A 13,004-nucleotide genomic window follows, 5' to 3' on the forward strand; every position below is an offset into this window, starting at 1 on the left:
TCAACCCACTGACCCTTTGATCCACCAATCAAGTAATTGAATCTGCAGGTTCTTCTCTCTTCCCCCCTTTCCCTTTTCCCTAGCTGTACTAATACTTTCGGATTAATTTTCCCTCCTAAATGTAAGAAAAGGCGGGCTCTGGACAACTGTGTCTTTAAATTAGATGGTACAACATCTCCTATGGACTAGGATGTCATATGAGGATATGCTACAGTGGAAAGAGCACCTGGTTCCACCTCAGGGAGTTTTACTTTGATTCTTCCCTTTAACACGTTTCTTAACCTCTCTGAACCTCAGTACAGATGGGGTTACGAATACCACTATCTAAAAAAATTGTGAGAATCTAGTGAAATACTCCTTGCAAAGCCTAGTTTTTGTAATGCTAGTTGTTATTAGGCTTCTGAGATCCTAATGAAGTAGTATCTCAGTGGCAGGACACCAACAGATTGCATATGTAATTTCAAATGGCTAAGAGAAGCGCCCAAGGTAATACCGCCCTTCAAAGTTTATTTCTCTAAAAGGCAAACTTCCTACCTCCCGGCCTCCTCAGGCCCACTTAAGACGACTATAACTGAAGCTCCGCCTCCCTAGCCTCTAGCCACGCCCTTTTCCTTACAAGCCTTGCGTTGTAGGGGCCTTTAATATTGATGGACACTTTTATTCACCAATAAAAAGTGAAATTCCCGTTAACGTCCGGTGAGGGGGCAGGACTTCCTTGTTGTTGCTAAGACACTCTTGTTTCGCTCCTTGACAACCCTGGCGGGGGTGCGCTAGCTGCGGCCCCGGCTCCGGCCCCCGCGGGAGCAGGTGAGGCCCCGGGGTGCGGCGGGCAGCCGGGCGGGGAGGGCCGGCCCGAAGCGGGGCCGAGAGGCGTCGCAGGGCGGGTGGGGCCTCGCCCAACGCGGAGGCCCCACCTCGTCTCCTGCGTGCTGGTCCCCAGCCCCAGGTCCTCCCAACCCCCACACTTCGGGGACCTGCGAACTCGGCCGTGATAGATTAGCGGTGGCGACTCTGCGGGCTGCTCCTTCCCGCACACACCCGTCCTGCTGCGCGGTCCCCCATCCTCCTCGACCCGACTCCCCCCAGGACCTTGATTAGCCCCCTCCCCGCAACGTTTCGCGGAGTAATTCCCCACTCCCGCGGCTGGACGGGTGGTCGCCATCGCCTTGGCCCAAACCGCTTGACTTGGACAGTTGGTGACGTGCTAGGATTCCAGGCTGGTCAGCCCCTTCTTTGGGCCTCAGTTTCCCCATCTGTAAATAGAAGTTGGGTTGAATAATCTCTAAGGCCGCTTCGACTCTGCCGTTCTAGGATGTGATGCTCTGACCCAGCTATAGGCTTCCCTGAGGATGTACCCATGGGAGTTCCCGGGTGTAGTGAAAAGAACTTGGCAAACCTAATTTGGATTCTCAATTACGGGACCTTAGCAAGTTATCTAACCTCCCTGGGCCCAGTCTGAGTGTATATGAAATCAGGATACAATAGGGCATCTCCTTGGGGGAATTCTGAGGATAATAGGAATTGAAGTATGAAGAGTCTAGTTCAGTGTGGATTTAGTATTTGTTACTGCACTTCCCCTGTCTCTTACTTCCCCACGCTCTCCCCCTCTGAGAAGTGTCACCAGTGCCTTTGGTGTCAGCCATCATTTCTTCATGTGACCCTCAAATCCAGATCTGCTCTGATCTTTCTCCTGGGCTTCCACGGTTAGGGATGTTTTGGGGCGGGGGTGAGGGTAGCGTGAGTTATTATTGCTCTGGTGGTTGGACTCAGTAGCTTCCCGTCTGTGCCCAATGATTCGGTGATAACCTCCTGACAAGACACCTCCATTTTTTTTTTTTTTAAAGATTTTATTTATTTGACAGAGAGAGACACAGCGAGAGAGGGAACACAAGCAGGGGGAGTGGGAGAGGGAGAAGCAGGCTTCCTGCAGAGCAGGGAGCCCGATGCGGGGCTCGATCCCAGGACCCTGGGATCATGACCTGAGGTGAAGGCAGACGCTTAACAACTGAGCCACCCAGGTGCCCCAAGACACCTCCATTTGCATGTCTCACCAGCCACTTAAACTCAGTAGTTCTAAAATCAAACTGGCGCACTTCTTTACCTGTCCCTCCGTTCTACCTGACTTGCCCTGTCTTTCTCAGTGGCGTGGCCATCCTCCCTCGCTCTGCTATGCCCCTCGCACTCAGGCGGTTGTCACTTTCCTTTGATTCTGCCTCCTTGAGGCCCTCACATCTGCTCCATTCCTGAAGCTACCATCTTGGCTCAAGTCTTTAAGTCTTTAATGCCTGTCACCTGAGCCAGTGCTCTAGCTTCCTAACTGGTGTCCCAACCTCCAGTCTTTTCTGTTTACCCAGCCCACCAGAATAATTATCTGAAAACAATGCAATGTCACCAACCCCCAAGAGACCGCCCAAGGGCTTCTCATTTCCCACTAAAAATATCCACACTTCTCAAGCCTAGATTTTAGAGCCCTTCTGTACTTCCACAGCCCAACCCCAGCATTTTTTCCCAGCCTTCTCTTTCCCTTCTCCTGTGCCAGGTTCTGTCCTTTAGCCAAATTGGACCTTTGGACTTTCCCAGAAAATGCTTTGAGCTTTCTGCTTGGATATCACTGTGTTTGTTCATCTCTCTGTCCAGTAGGTCTTCCTCACCTAGTCCACTTGCCAGGATTCCCACTCAAATTCTGCCCCCATCACCAACCTTTTCTTGCTGTCCTCTCCCCTGCCCCTTCCAGAATTCTCCTCCTCCCTGTGTCTGCATCTGCCTTGTGGCACGTACTGCGTTCTGCCATGATCCATAGTTAGTTCCTTGTGTATGTGTCTTGGTCTTTAAGATTGTAAGCTCCTTGAAAGCAGAGACTGTCTCTTGCTTATAGTGGAGTCATTGAAAAGGCATAATCTTGGGCGCCTGGGTGGCTCAGATGGTTGAGCGTCTGCCTTCGGCTCAGGTCATGATCCCAGGGTCCTGGGATCGAGCCCTGCATCTGGCTTCCTGCTCAGCGGGAAGCCTGCTTCTCCCTCTCCCACTCCCCCTGCTTGTATTCCCTCTCTCGCTGTGTCTCTCTATCAAATAAATAAATAAAATCTTTAAAAAAAAAAAGGCATAATCTTGAAGTCCTATATACCTGAGGGAATCCTAGCTCCTCCATTTGTTAGCTGGGTAGAATGTCACTTTCCTTTTCTCAGCCATCATGGTCATCAGAAAATTAAGGATTAAATAGCACCTGTCTAACAGAGTTATTGGGGGTGGTGGACAGTAAATAAGATCCTGTATGTAGGACACCCATCCTGTTGCCTTGCTCAAGGTCAGTGTTCAATAAATATTGAATGGATTTGATAGATCCTCTCCCTTCCCAGGGGGCAAATGAAATATAATTTAATCACAATATAGATATCTGATGGGCTTCTGCCATGTGCCAGACACTGGTCTTTGCGCTCTGGGGCATCTACAGGAGAATAGTTAAGTCCTTCAGCCTCAGGTGATTGATTGGCTGGACTCACGACACACTGCTAAGTCGTGACTGGTTATGAGATGTCACCAGTAATTAGCAATTGTGAATGATAAAAACCATAATCAGTGCTAACTCCAATTTATTTCTGTAATAATGTCATTCTTAGTCCCTTACGTTCAAATCTGTTCTCTTGAGTGGGAAAGGGGGGGGTGGGAAACTGCGTAATTCACTGTCTGTGGGAAGCATCTGTTCTTGTGTAGAGCTAATAGCTGTGATGGTTATGACTTTTTGCTGTACTTTGTAGCTTGACAAACATGTTTGGTACTTCATCCAAATTTGGGTATGTTGGTGAGGGGGTACCACGTGAGTCAATATTGTTTATTATATCAGGTTACACATAAAGAAAATGTCTTGATCTCTTCATCTCTCCATCTCTCTTCCTCCTTTGTCTTCCCCCCCTCTGCTTAGTCTAAGGCACAGCAAAAGTGTTCACTGGACCTCAGTAAAATGAGGAAAAAATAAGGGCAGTGTTAAAAACACCACCAACAGCAGCAACTTCCTGTGTGTGTATGTGCGCACATGCATGCATGCGTGTGTGAAAGGTAACAGTCTTTTCCGAGGACTTTTATTCTGCAACCATCTCCTTCTAACTATTAAAACCTTCCCTTATAATAGATAATGTATTTAATGCTCTTGCTTAGCATAATTTAAAAACGCAGTCCTGCGTTTGCTTCCCCCTTTCCAAGCTGATCTGTGAAATCCAGATCTTCCGTGGTGTTTCCTGACCTCACCACCGTCTTGGATGAATGGCCCCAGGCCCTTAGGCTCCTCTCTCCTCCCCTTGCCAGCTTTGCTCTGTGTTTGCCAGAAGGCAGAGGGTAGACATGGCCGGGAAAGGTGGGAGGATGACCGAGGTACACAAGTATGTATCCTGGACATGGCTGGAAGCAGGTGTGCCTGGACAGGTGGCTGGACTGGGAGATGCTGAGAATTGAAGCTATTTGCATTTCTGTCTGTCTCCTACTTGCTTGTGACTGGGGAAAAGGCCTAGAAGGTAGAATTAGAAGAGTAGGTGTGGGTTTGGATCCCGGCTCTGTCATTGCTGGCTGTGTACCTTTGGGCGAGCCCCAAAACCTCTCTGAGCCCCAGGTGCCTCATCTGAGAACGGGGAGTGGATGCTGCCCCCACAGGTTGTTATGGGGTGAGATGAAAGAATGAAGGTGAAAACCCAGTGTGCCCACACCACTAACGCTGGCCCCAACTTGGTCTACAGAATTTCCTTGGGGCTTTCATCCATCCATGCTAATACCGTGGTTTGCAGAGTGACAACTCAGTAAGTATTGGTTGGTTTGGCTGAATGTTTAGTGAGCTGGCATATGAAGAAAGACATTGCAGGTCCCCCTCCGAGTGCACCAGTAACAAGAGCTGACATTTACTGTGAGGTAGTCTATGCTCTATCCCAATTTCCAGATGAGAAAACTAAGGCTTAGAGAGAGAAACATTTGTCTGAGACTTGAGATGTGAATTTGGACCTGCCTGTGGAGCCTGCACCCAACCACCGCCCTGTCCTGCTCTGAGTGTGTCCTCCCATCTCTCGGATCCTGGGGCTGGTTACCAGGGGCGCCCCGAGGTCCACAGGCCAGGAGGGTTCTGGGCATTGAGTGGCTGGGGGCACCCCCAGAGGACTGGCAGACACTTTGGGCCTTATTTCCCAGAATTCCTTCATTTCTCCCCCATCCTCTAGCCCTCTTCAGGATTCTTCCGAAATGCTTCAGAAGCAAAACAATACCTTGTGACTGAGGTCAGTGTCATAGAAGAACAAGGCCCAGATAGCAGGACAGGGGCACTGGCTGTTCCAAGGCGATGACAGGAAGAGCCCTGTCTGTGCCCCCTGTTGCCTGGGGGAAGCCTCGCAGCAGACACGGGCGAGGCTGGGTAAAGCTCGCAGAGGCACCCTTGGGCGGAGAGAGGGCGCGGCTGCCACCAGCTTGGTGCACCAGGACATCCTGGAACTGGTACCCAAGAGATTCAACGACCCTGGCCGTGTGCACACTTGCATTATTAAAGGGCTCTCTTTTAGGCCTGATGGGACTTCTTTCTGGCCTGGAGCTATCAGGCACACGCTCATTTGCATGGAAGATTGATAAGGTTATTAAAACCTCTGGGTCTGCTATTTTTGGTAGCGTTCTTCCAGCCGGATTCTAAATCACGGCTGAATGACTATAGCTGGACTATAACGATACAGCATCATAAAAGATTCTCCTGCCTTTCTGTATTTGGAAGCACATCATCTGTAACTGTTCCTTTTTATTCTCTAAGTCTCATCCCTTTTGGATCCCCAGAAGTACAGGTAGTGGTTAGGAAGAGCCATTTGCACTTGTGGTCCTTAATCAGCGTGCTTGAGTAATGTTGAAGCCCTGGCTAGTGGCAGGCGGCAGCGCAGTGAGAACCGTGTGCAGGGTTTTGCCATTTCCTAATGCTAACAGGCCTCTAATTGGTGCTCGCGGTGGATCTCTAAGAACGAGAAGATGGGTTTCTCCCATTTCACAGAGGAGGAAACCAAGGCTCAGGTGCAATTACTTGCCCAAGGCTACAAAGCAAGGGAGAGAGTAGAATTCACTTTGGTTATAGAACAGGCATTCAAGCCTAAATACTCTGCCTCATGGGTCTCCACAACCCCCCCTCCAAAAAATACCTGTCCCCGTGGCTCTTCCCCCTTTGTTCCTGAAGGATGGACTTTGGTAATACCTCTGGCCTCTTGAGTCCTGTTTCATCAGGATTCCATATTCTCGGGTCCACAGACTCTGAGCAGCCACAGCCCCTGCCCTCCCCCAGGGCAGGCATGTACACGCTCGCCTCTGGATTCTCTTCCAGGCCACTCCAGGCCAGCACTTGTGAGCCCCGAGGAGGAATTGGATCGAATTGAAATATTTAGGAGGAAGAGGCCCCAGCAGCTGCTGAGGGGGACCCAGTGTTCAGCATTTTCAGCTGAAAATCTGGGGAGGTCAACAAACCTTAAAGCCCTTAGCCTTTGATCATCACACCTGGATAACGTGGAGGGGGCGGCAAGCAAGTGGCCTTGGTGAAAACCGGGAGGACAGGATGGAATTGGAGATTGGCCTTCACATTAATGAGCAAAGACCAAAGGATTCATTGGATTTTGTGAAATAAGAAACACGAGCAGAAAGTACAATGAGGTGGTGCCTGGTCGTTTGCCAGCTTCCACATAGAGACAAAAATCGCTAATATCCAAGTGCTCCAGATGCCCAGACTTGATGAGCTAAGAGGAGCCGTGTGGAAATCAGGTGGTGGAGGCAGGTTCCAGCCTTGTGCGAGGGAGCCCACCCAATGCGGGGGGGGGGGGGGGGGGGGGGCTGCGGGAGGCTTCTGAGGCATCAGAGAGAGGGAGAAAATGGAGGGCACGGCCCGGAAAAAGTGCACAGAAAGCTCAGCGCTCGGCCACACGGGGGTTGAGTTCACGTCGGAACGGTGGTCACGTCAGGCCAGACATCAGACGTGTACTTCACAGGTGGCAGCTGGCTGGAGGCCGGTTTCGTGGGAGCCTCCCGTGCGTCGGCGCTGTGAGGAGGGCCCACGCCGGACACCAGCCCTGCTGCTCACCAGCTGAGGCCTCGGGCCGACGAAGTAACGGCTTCAGGCCTCCCCACGGGGTCGCTGCAGCAGCAGGGCCCTAGGGACCGGAAACCTAGCAGATGCCACTTGTCGTCACTGCCCGTTAGTTACTCTGCTAGGTGTCTTCCGGCTTTAGTAGCTGTGCCATGAAACAAACCTATTTGGAACTGTGAGACATGCTGGAGGAACGTTATCGGGTTGTATTTGTCCAGCACGGATGGTTTGTATGCATTTAGATCAGCACTTCTTTTTTTTAAATTTATTTTTGAGAGAGAGCACTTGAGCAGGAGCCGGGGGGACAGGCAGAGGGAGAAGCAGACTCCCCACTGAGCAGGGAGCCCGATGCGGGACTCGATCCCGGGACCCTGGGATCATGACCTGGGCCGAAGGCAGATGCTTAATGGACTGAGCCACCCAGGTGCCCTAGATCAGTACTTCTTCTGAGATGAAAAAGTCCTTTGAATTACAGGATAAATTGAATTGTAGAATAACGAGAGACACCAGGATTTCTAGCAATGCTCCCAGACATTTAGGATCCAGGCTCATCTCTTTAGGAAAAGTCCCATCTGTTATATATAACTAGATCTGAAAAGAAAAAAATCCAAACATATGTATTAGGCTTTATACCTTTCTGTTCATATGCACGCACATTCTCTCATGTATGTGGCCACGTGCCGGGCCCTGTGCTAACCGCTTTACATACATTGTCTCATCTGATCTCTTACAGCCCCAAGAGATAGATGGGACTTCCCCCCGTGTTACTGATGAGGCATCTGAGGCCCAAGGCCACGCTGCTGGTGAACAGTAGGACCAGCACTAATGCCCAGGCCTTACACCCTCTGACCAGCCAGATGGGACAGGGAGGTCGAAGCTGGGAGCCGGGCACGCCCAGGAGGACACGGAGCATCGCTGCTCCCGTTCCTTCCATAGATCAGGGACCTGTGGAAGGAGGTACTTGCTTGTCCATAAGCCCAGGATTATCAATCTTGACCTTGACATTTAACTTTCTAGCCACGTGTGCGGGGAAGTAAGGGCCACGCACATTAGTGTTCCTGCAGGGTTGCTGCGTTTGTTAATTGCCGGCTCAAGCTCCACCCTCGGCCTGGCCTGCCATCGCCGGTATTTGTCTTGATGATGACAGTGTGAGCTTACAGCAGCATACCAGTGTGTTCTTACAGGTCCCAGCAGCTCGTGTTGACTCATCCTCCCGTCTGTAGACTCGCTGGCCATTTGGAAAAGGATGTGGAGGAGTTAAGACGGGGAGGTGTCACACTGTCAGTGAGACATTTCTAATTTGTGATATATAGGTTTAAAGCCAACTCTTTCTCCTGGTTTTTCCTGTTTTCTACAGCACCCCTTGAGGAAAGACATTTTCTGCTCCCACCCAGTTGGCAGGGCCTGCTTCCTAAATCTCCCAAGGTGTCTTCACTGCCAGTGCCTGCGCCTCCTGAAAGCCCCACTCTCTCCCTCCAGTGGCCACAGTGGAAGGATCATGGGAGAAACAGAAGGGAAGAAAGAGGAGGCTGATTATAAGCGACTGCAGACCTTCCCTCTGGTCAGGGTAAGCCGCAGGGGAGGGCAGCAGGGCGGCCAGCAGGAGCTCGTTCCCTGCAGGAGAGCAGAAGGAGGAAGTGAGGGGCTCTGCGGGCTCAGATCTAGAGGTCTGGGAGTCGACAGCGCTTCAGTCCATCATCCATTCTTTCATTCGACAAGTCTTTCCTTAGGCCACCTACTACGTGTTGGGCACTGTTCTAGGCACTGTGGACGTAGCAGTGAACAACAGAGGCCCAGGCCACATGAAAGAGAGGCTTAAGGAACATAACTCAGGTAATTAGTGCTATAAAGAAAAATAAAACAGGTGTATGCGGCTAGAGAGGAGAGGTTAGCTTCTGGAAAGAGTTCTCTGATCTCTGACTTGAATAAAGTTGGGGAGATAGCCTTGTGGATGTCTGGGGAAGAACATTTGAAGCAGGGGAAACGGCGAGCACAGAAAACCCGAGGTGAGAGTGAGCTCCGAGTTTTGGAGGAACAGTAAGATCGGAGTGCGGAGATGGGTGGCGGGACGTGAGGGCCAGAGTGACAGCCAGCCAGACCTCACAGGCGGGCCAGGCACCCCGACAGACATGGTGACAAACAAGGATTCTGTCCTGAGTTCAAAGGCAAACAGTGGATGTTTTAAACAGAGGAGTAATGTGATCCATTTGATGTTTCTAAAAGCTCACTCCAGCTGTTGTAAGGAGAATGGATTTTAGGGGACCAGAGTGGAAGTGGGGAGACCAATGAGGATGCTACTTCAGGGGCCCAGAGAGATGAAGGGGTGGCTGGGTCCAGGTCATGGCATGGAGGTAGACATGGTCACACTCAGGACAGATCTTGAAGGTCAAGACAGTAGAACTCACTGGTGCCTTGGGTGCCAGGTACAAGGGCACACGATAGTCAAGATAACTCCCAGGGTTGGTTTTTTCCAGAACTTAGGAGAGAAAATGGAAGGAAGTTGGAGGAAGAGCAGGCTTGTGGGGAAAGTCGAGTTATCTTTTGGACATCTCAGTGAGCTTGTCAAGTAGACGGTTGCATGTAGGAGTCTGGAGCCCCCAAAAGAGGTTATCACTGGGAATGAAAATGTGGGAGCCCTCCCCGTGTAGAAGATAGATCCACAGGACAGGCTGGGATCTGCTGGAGAGGAGATTGCTGGAGAAGCCAGAGGGCGGAGACTAAGCCCAGGACCACCCTGCAGTCGGGGGGGCTGGGGGGGGGCGGTGCCAGCAAAGTGGACGAGAAAGAGCAGCCAGAGACAGGAAAAGCCAGAAGCCATTGAGAGCGGCTGAGCTCTCTCTCCAGGCTTTTGGGGTGACATCCAGCTGTGTTCTGCGGCCGCTTCTAAACTGTTTCCGTAACCGGCATCCTCTCCTGCCCGGGCCAGCCTGCTTCCCCGGGGCTGCTGGCTGGAACGCGATGCTGATGAAGCTTCGTGCCCTTGCAGGGGGGCCCGGCTGTGAGAGCCTGCTTGGTTCCACTGGATTCCACGCCCCGAGTCCGGAGATGAGTCACCTCTCTGGGCTGCACCAGAGCAGCTCCCCAGTGTCCGTGCCTTAAGCTTGGAACAGAGAGGCCAGCCCAGAAGGCCGGGTCACGGGCTAAGCCTCTCTCTGTTTGTCCCCCTGCCCTGTCTCTAGCACTCGGACATGCCAGAGGAGATGCGAGTGGAGACCATGGAGCTATGTGTCACGGCCTGTGAGAAATTCTCCAACAACAACGAGGTATTGCCATCAGTAGAGGTGGCCTCTTGTGCCTTTGGTGACCCCCGTGGGTGAACCAGGCGGCCCCCATCCCACATCCAGCTCCAAAGAGTCCTGCTGGGACGACTAGCGCCTTCCTTGGAAGCGTTTGAAGCCCGAGGAAGGCCAGGAAGAGAAGGGGCTGGTGCTGTCTCCGGGCACTGGTCTGCTGGTCGCGCCCAGCCCTGGAGGGCCCTCCGTGCCACCGCTGCCTCTGTTCCCCGTCTCAGGTGGCCTGCCCAATAGGCTACCTTTCCCCTTGGCTCCATCCCAGGGGAGAACAGGGCCCGGCCAGGCATTCATTCATGTATCCATTCATCCGTTCAGAAAAGATGTGAAATGCCATCTCTCGGGCCAGTCGCTGTTCTAGGTGCTGGGGCCACGGCCAGTAGGCACTGACGCAGGAACGTCATTCATCAGTCTGGTGACGAGGGAGAAAGTCAGTAACGTGGCAGCCAGTGGGGAGGCAGACCCTGGCCAGCGAGAGCCTGGGCTTTGGGCCAACGAGACCCAAGTCCAAATGCTGTCTCCAGCCCTTGCTAGCTCTTTAACCTTGGACAAGCCATTTCCCGTCTCGGAGCCCCGGTGTCCCGGTCTGTAGTGGGGAGTCAGGTGCTGCGTCCTTGCTGGGCGCTGGTGAGGACGTGTGTGCTGAGGCAGTCCGGGCCAGCCGCCTGGCACACTCGTGGTGCTCAGCACGCACCTGAGTGTGGGACTCACCCTCCGAGGCTGGGTCCCCTGCCCCTCCCTAGACTTCTTCGAAAAGGCCAGCACAGGAAGGAGTGGGGGCTGTTGCCCTAACTGAGGGAAGCAGTCCAGCTTCTCTTGCGGGAGCCCCCCAAACCCATTAGGGAAAAGCCTTTCTGTCCCCTGAAGATAAAGCTGACAGCTCGCGGTGAGGATAACCGCAAAGGGTCTGCAGACTGCTGTCGGGCGCGTCGCTGCGCGTCACTGCGGCCCGAGCACCGCCTGGCGCTGCGAGTGCCAGAGACACGCTAAGTGGCAGGGCCAGAGCTCGGACCCAGGTCTGCTGCCCCCCCCCGTTGGTATCTTCTGGACAGCTGGGGTCACGTCTGTCCTTCCATCCCTGTGTACTAGCCCCCTGGCAGCGCGGGGGTGGGGGGCAGTGTGGAAACCCTTCCTGAAGGTTCCGGGAGCAGGAGAACAACAGGAGGGCAACAGGCTCCTCTCTTGCCAAGATTCCCAGAGAGGGGGTTGACTCGTGCGCCCTCTCTCCCCACCTGACGAGCGTCCTCTTCTTCCCAGAGCGCTGCCAAGATGATCAAGGAGACAATGGATAAGAAGTTCGGCTCCTCCTGGCACGTGGTCATCGGCGAGGGCTTTGGGTTTGAGATCACACATGAGGTGAAGAACCTCCTGTACCTGTACTTCGGGGGGACCCTGGCTGTGTGTGTCTGGAAGTGCTCCTGACGCCGTCCCCACCCCGGCCCCGGCCCCACAGGGCCTCTTCCTGCCACCCTGTGGGGCTGGGGAGCAGCCCCAGGCAGGTCGTGGTGTGTCAGAGGAGAGTCTGGGGTCTTTCCTTTGGCCCTTTCCTACGAGTCTCTGAGCCACGCCCAGTGTGTGAGCGTGTGGACCCGTCTTCCCCCAGGCCCCCAGCGTGTGAACAGGAGAGCAGGCTGTGGTCTTGATGCAGGGGAGGGGTGGGAAATGTGACAGGGTAGGAGGGCGGGAAGGTGGTATTCTTCTCCCCAGGACATGCCAGCCCCAAGGCTGCTGTCCCCTTGCCTCCCGGGAGCCCCCTGCCCGACCACTCCCAGGACTGCTGGCAGGGGTCCACTATCCTGGTCTTCAGTGACCGTAGGCAGATGGCCCCACGAGGAGCCTGTCCTCTCAGGGGACACTGGCAGCGTCTCCCCTTGTCCTCTGGAGAAGTGGTGGCCCCCTCCGGAAGCCCCTTCCCCAATCGGATCCCAGGCTGAACAAACCACTGCATCTCATTGGGCCAATTGCTCCCTAGTCCCCAGCTTTGGTGTGAGGACCCTGCAGCCTCCCCCCCCCTCACCTCTGGCCACATGAACCTTTTGTACCGCCTCCACCGCGCGCACTCAGTACCCCGGGCAGAGGGGGTGGGCGTCACTGAGCCTCCGGCGAGGCTCCCGGGCCAGGAGTGCACTCACCATGAGGCTTGTTTCGGCAGGGAATCCTGGCCTGCCGGCCACTGCTCATCAGGGACCGCATGCTAATTTGTACTTCTTATCTCTGCTGGGTTTTCTATATTCTTTTTTGAGCGTGGGGAGAAGGGTTTTAGTAGAAGGGCGAATCCTATTTTACACAGCGGTCTTATTTATATAAATGTCTTGGTTTTTACAATTAAAGTGACCAAAAACAGACCTCCATCTACAGCCTCTTGAGGTTTGGGGGGGGGAGGGGCAGGGGGAGGGGAGGATGGGCTCAGGATCCCCAGGCTGTGGTGGGTCCCGGAGCCCAGGGAGTCTTCTGGCTGAATGGCAAGGCTGCTGGAACCTGGGCCCAGGCACAGCCCCGCTCGCCTGGGCCCTGCCCCCTCACCAGTGCGTCCCAGGGAGGGGCTGCAGGCCGTTGCTGGGTCCACGCGGACACCGATTGAGACACCCTCGGTGGCCAGACTGAGGTGCCATAGCCATAAAGATGCTTTCAGCTTC

General features: G+C 53.6%; 1 protein-coding gene across 2 annotated transcripts; it reads left to right on the top strand.

The window, feature by feature from the left end:
- The first annotated feature begins 701 nt into the window (after positions 1-701).
- Positions 702-12,713, top strand: DNAL4 (dynein axonemal light chain 4). Of its 2 annotated transcripts, none has more exons than XM_045872510.3 (4): positions 702-807; positions 8,436-8,645; positions 10,258-10,341; positions 11,626-12,713. In XM_045872510.3, exons 2-4 carry the CDS (start codon positions 8,577-8,579, stop codon positions 11,788-11,790), a joined length of 318 nt encoding a protein of 105 aa, XP_045728466.1. In that variant the 5' UTR covers positions 702-807; positions 8,436-8,576; the 3' UTR covers positions 11,791-12,713. The 2 variants fall into 2 exon arrangements, with proteins under 2 accessions (XP_045728466.1, XP_045728467.1); XM_045872511.3 differs by lacking the exon at positions 702-807 and adding an exon at positions 4,725-4,784.
- Positions 12,714-13,004: the final 291 nt, after the last annotated feature.

The sequence above is a fragment of the Mirounga angustirostris genome, unplaced genomic scaffold, assembly GCF_029215605.1.
Source record: "Mirounga angustirostris isolate CCGP_5_RB_7025 unplaced genomic scaffold, mMirAng1.0.hap1 SCAF_5, whole genome shotgun sequence".
Taxonomy (NCBI): Eukaryota; Metazoa; Chordata; class Mammalia; order Carnivora; family Phocidae; genus Mirounga; species Mirounga angustirostris.

Bases quoted from the DNA above. Each gene is read 5' to 3' on its own strand.
- DNAL4 (XM_045872510.3), top strand. From the start codon at position 8,577: ATGGGAGAAACAGAAGGGAAGAAAGAGGAGGCTGATTATAAGCGACTG. The intron at 8,646-10,257 runs GTAAGCCGCAGG...CCCTGTCTCTAG, and splicing joins AGACCTTCCCTCTGGTCAGG to CACTCGGACATGCCAGAGGA. The intron at 10,342-11,625 runs GTATTGCCATCA...TCTTCTTCCCAG, and splicing joins AATTCTCCAACAACAACGAG to AGCGCTGCCAAGATGATCAA.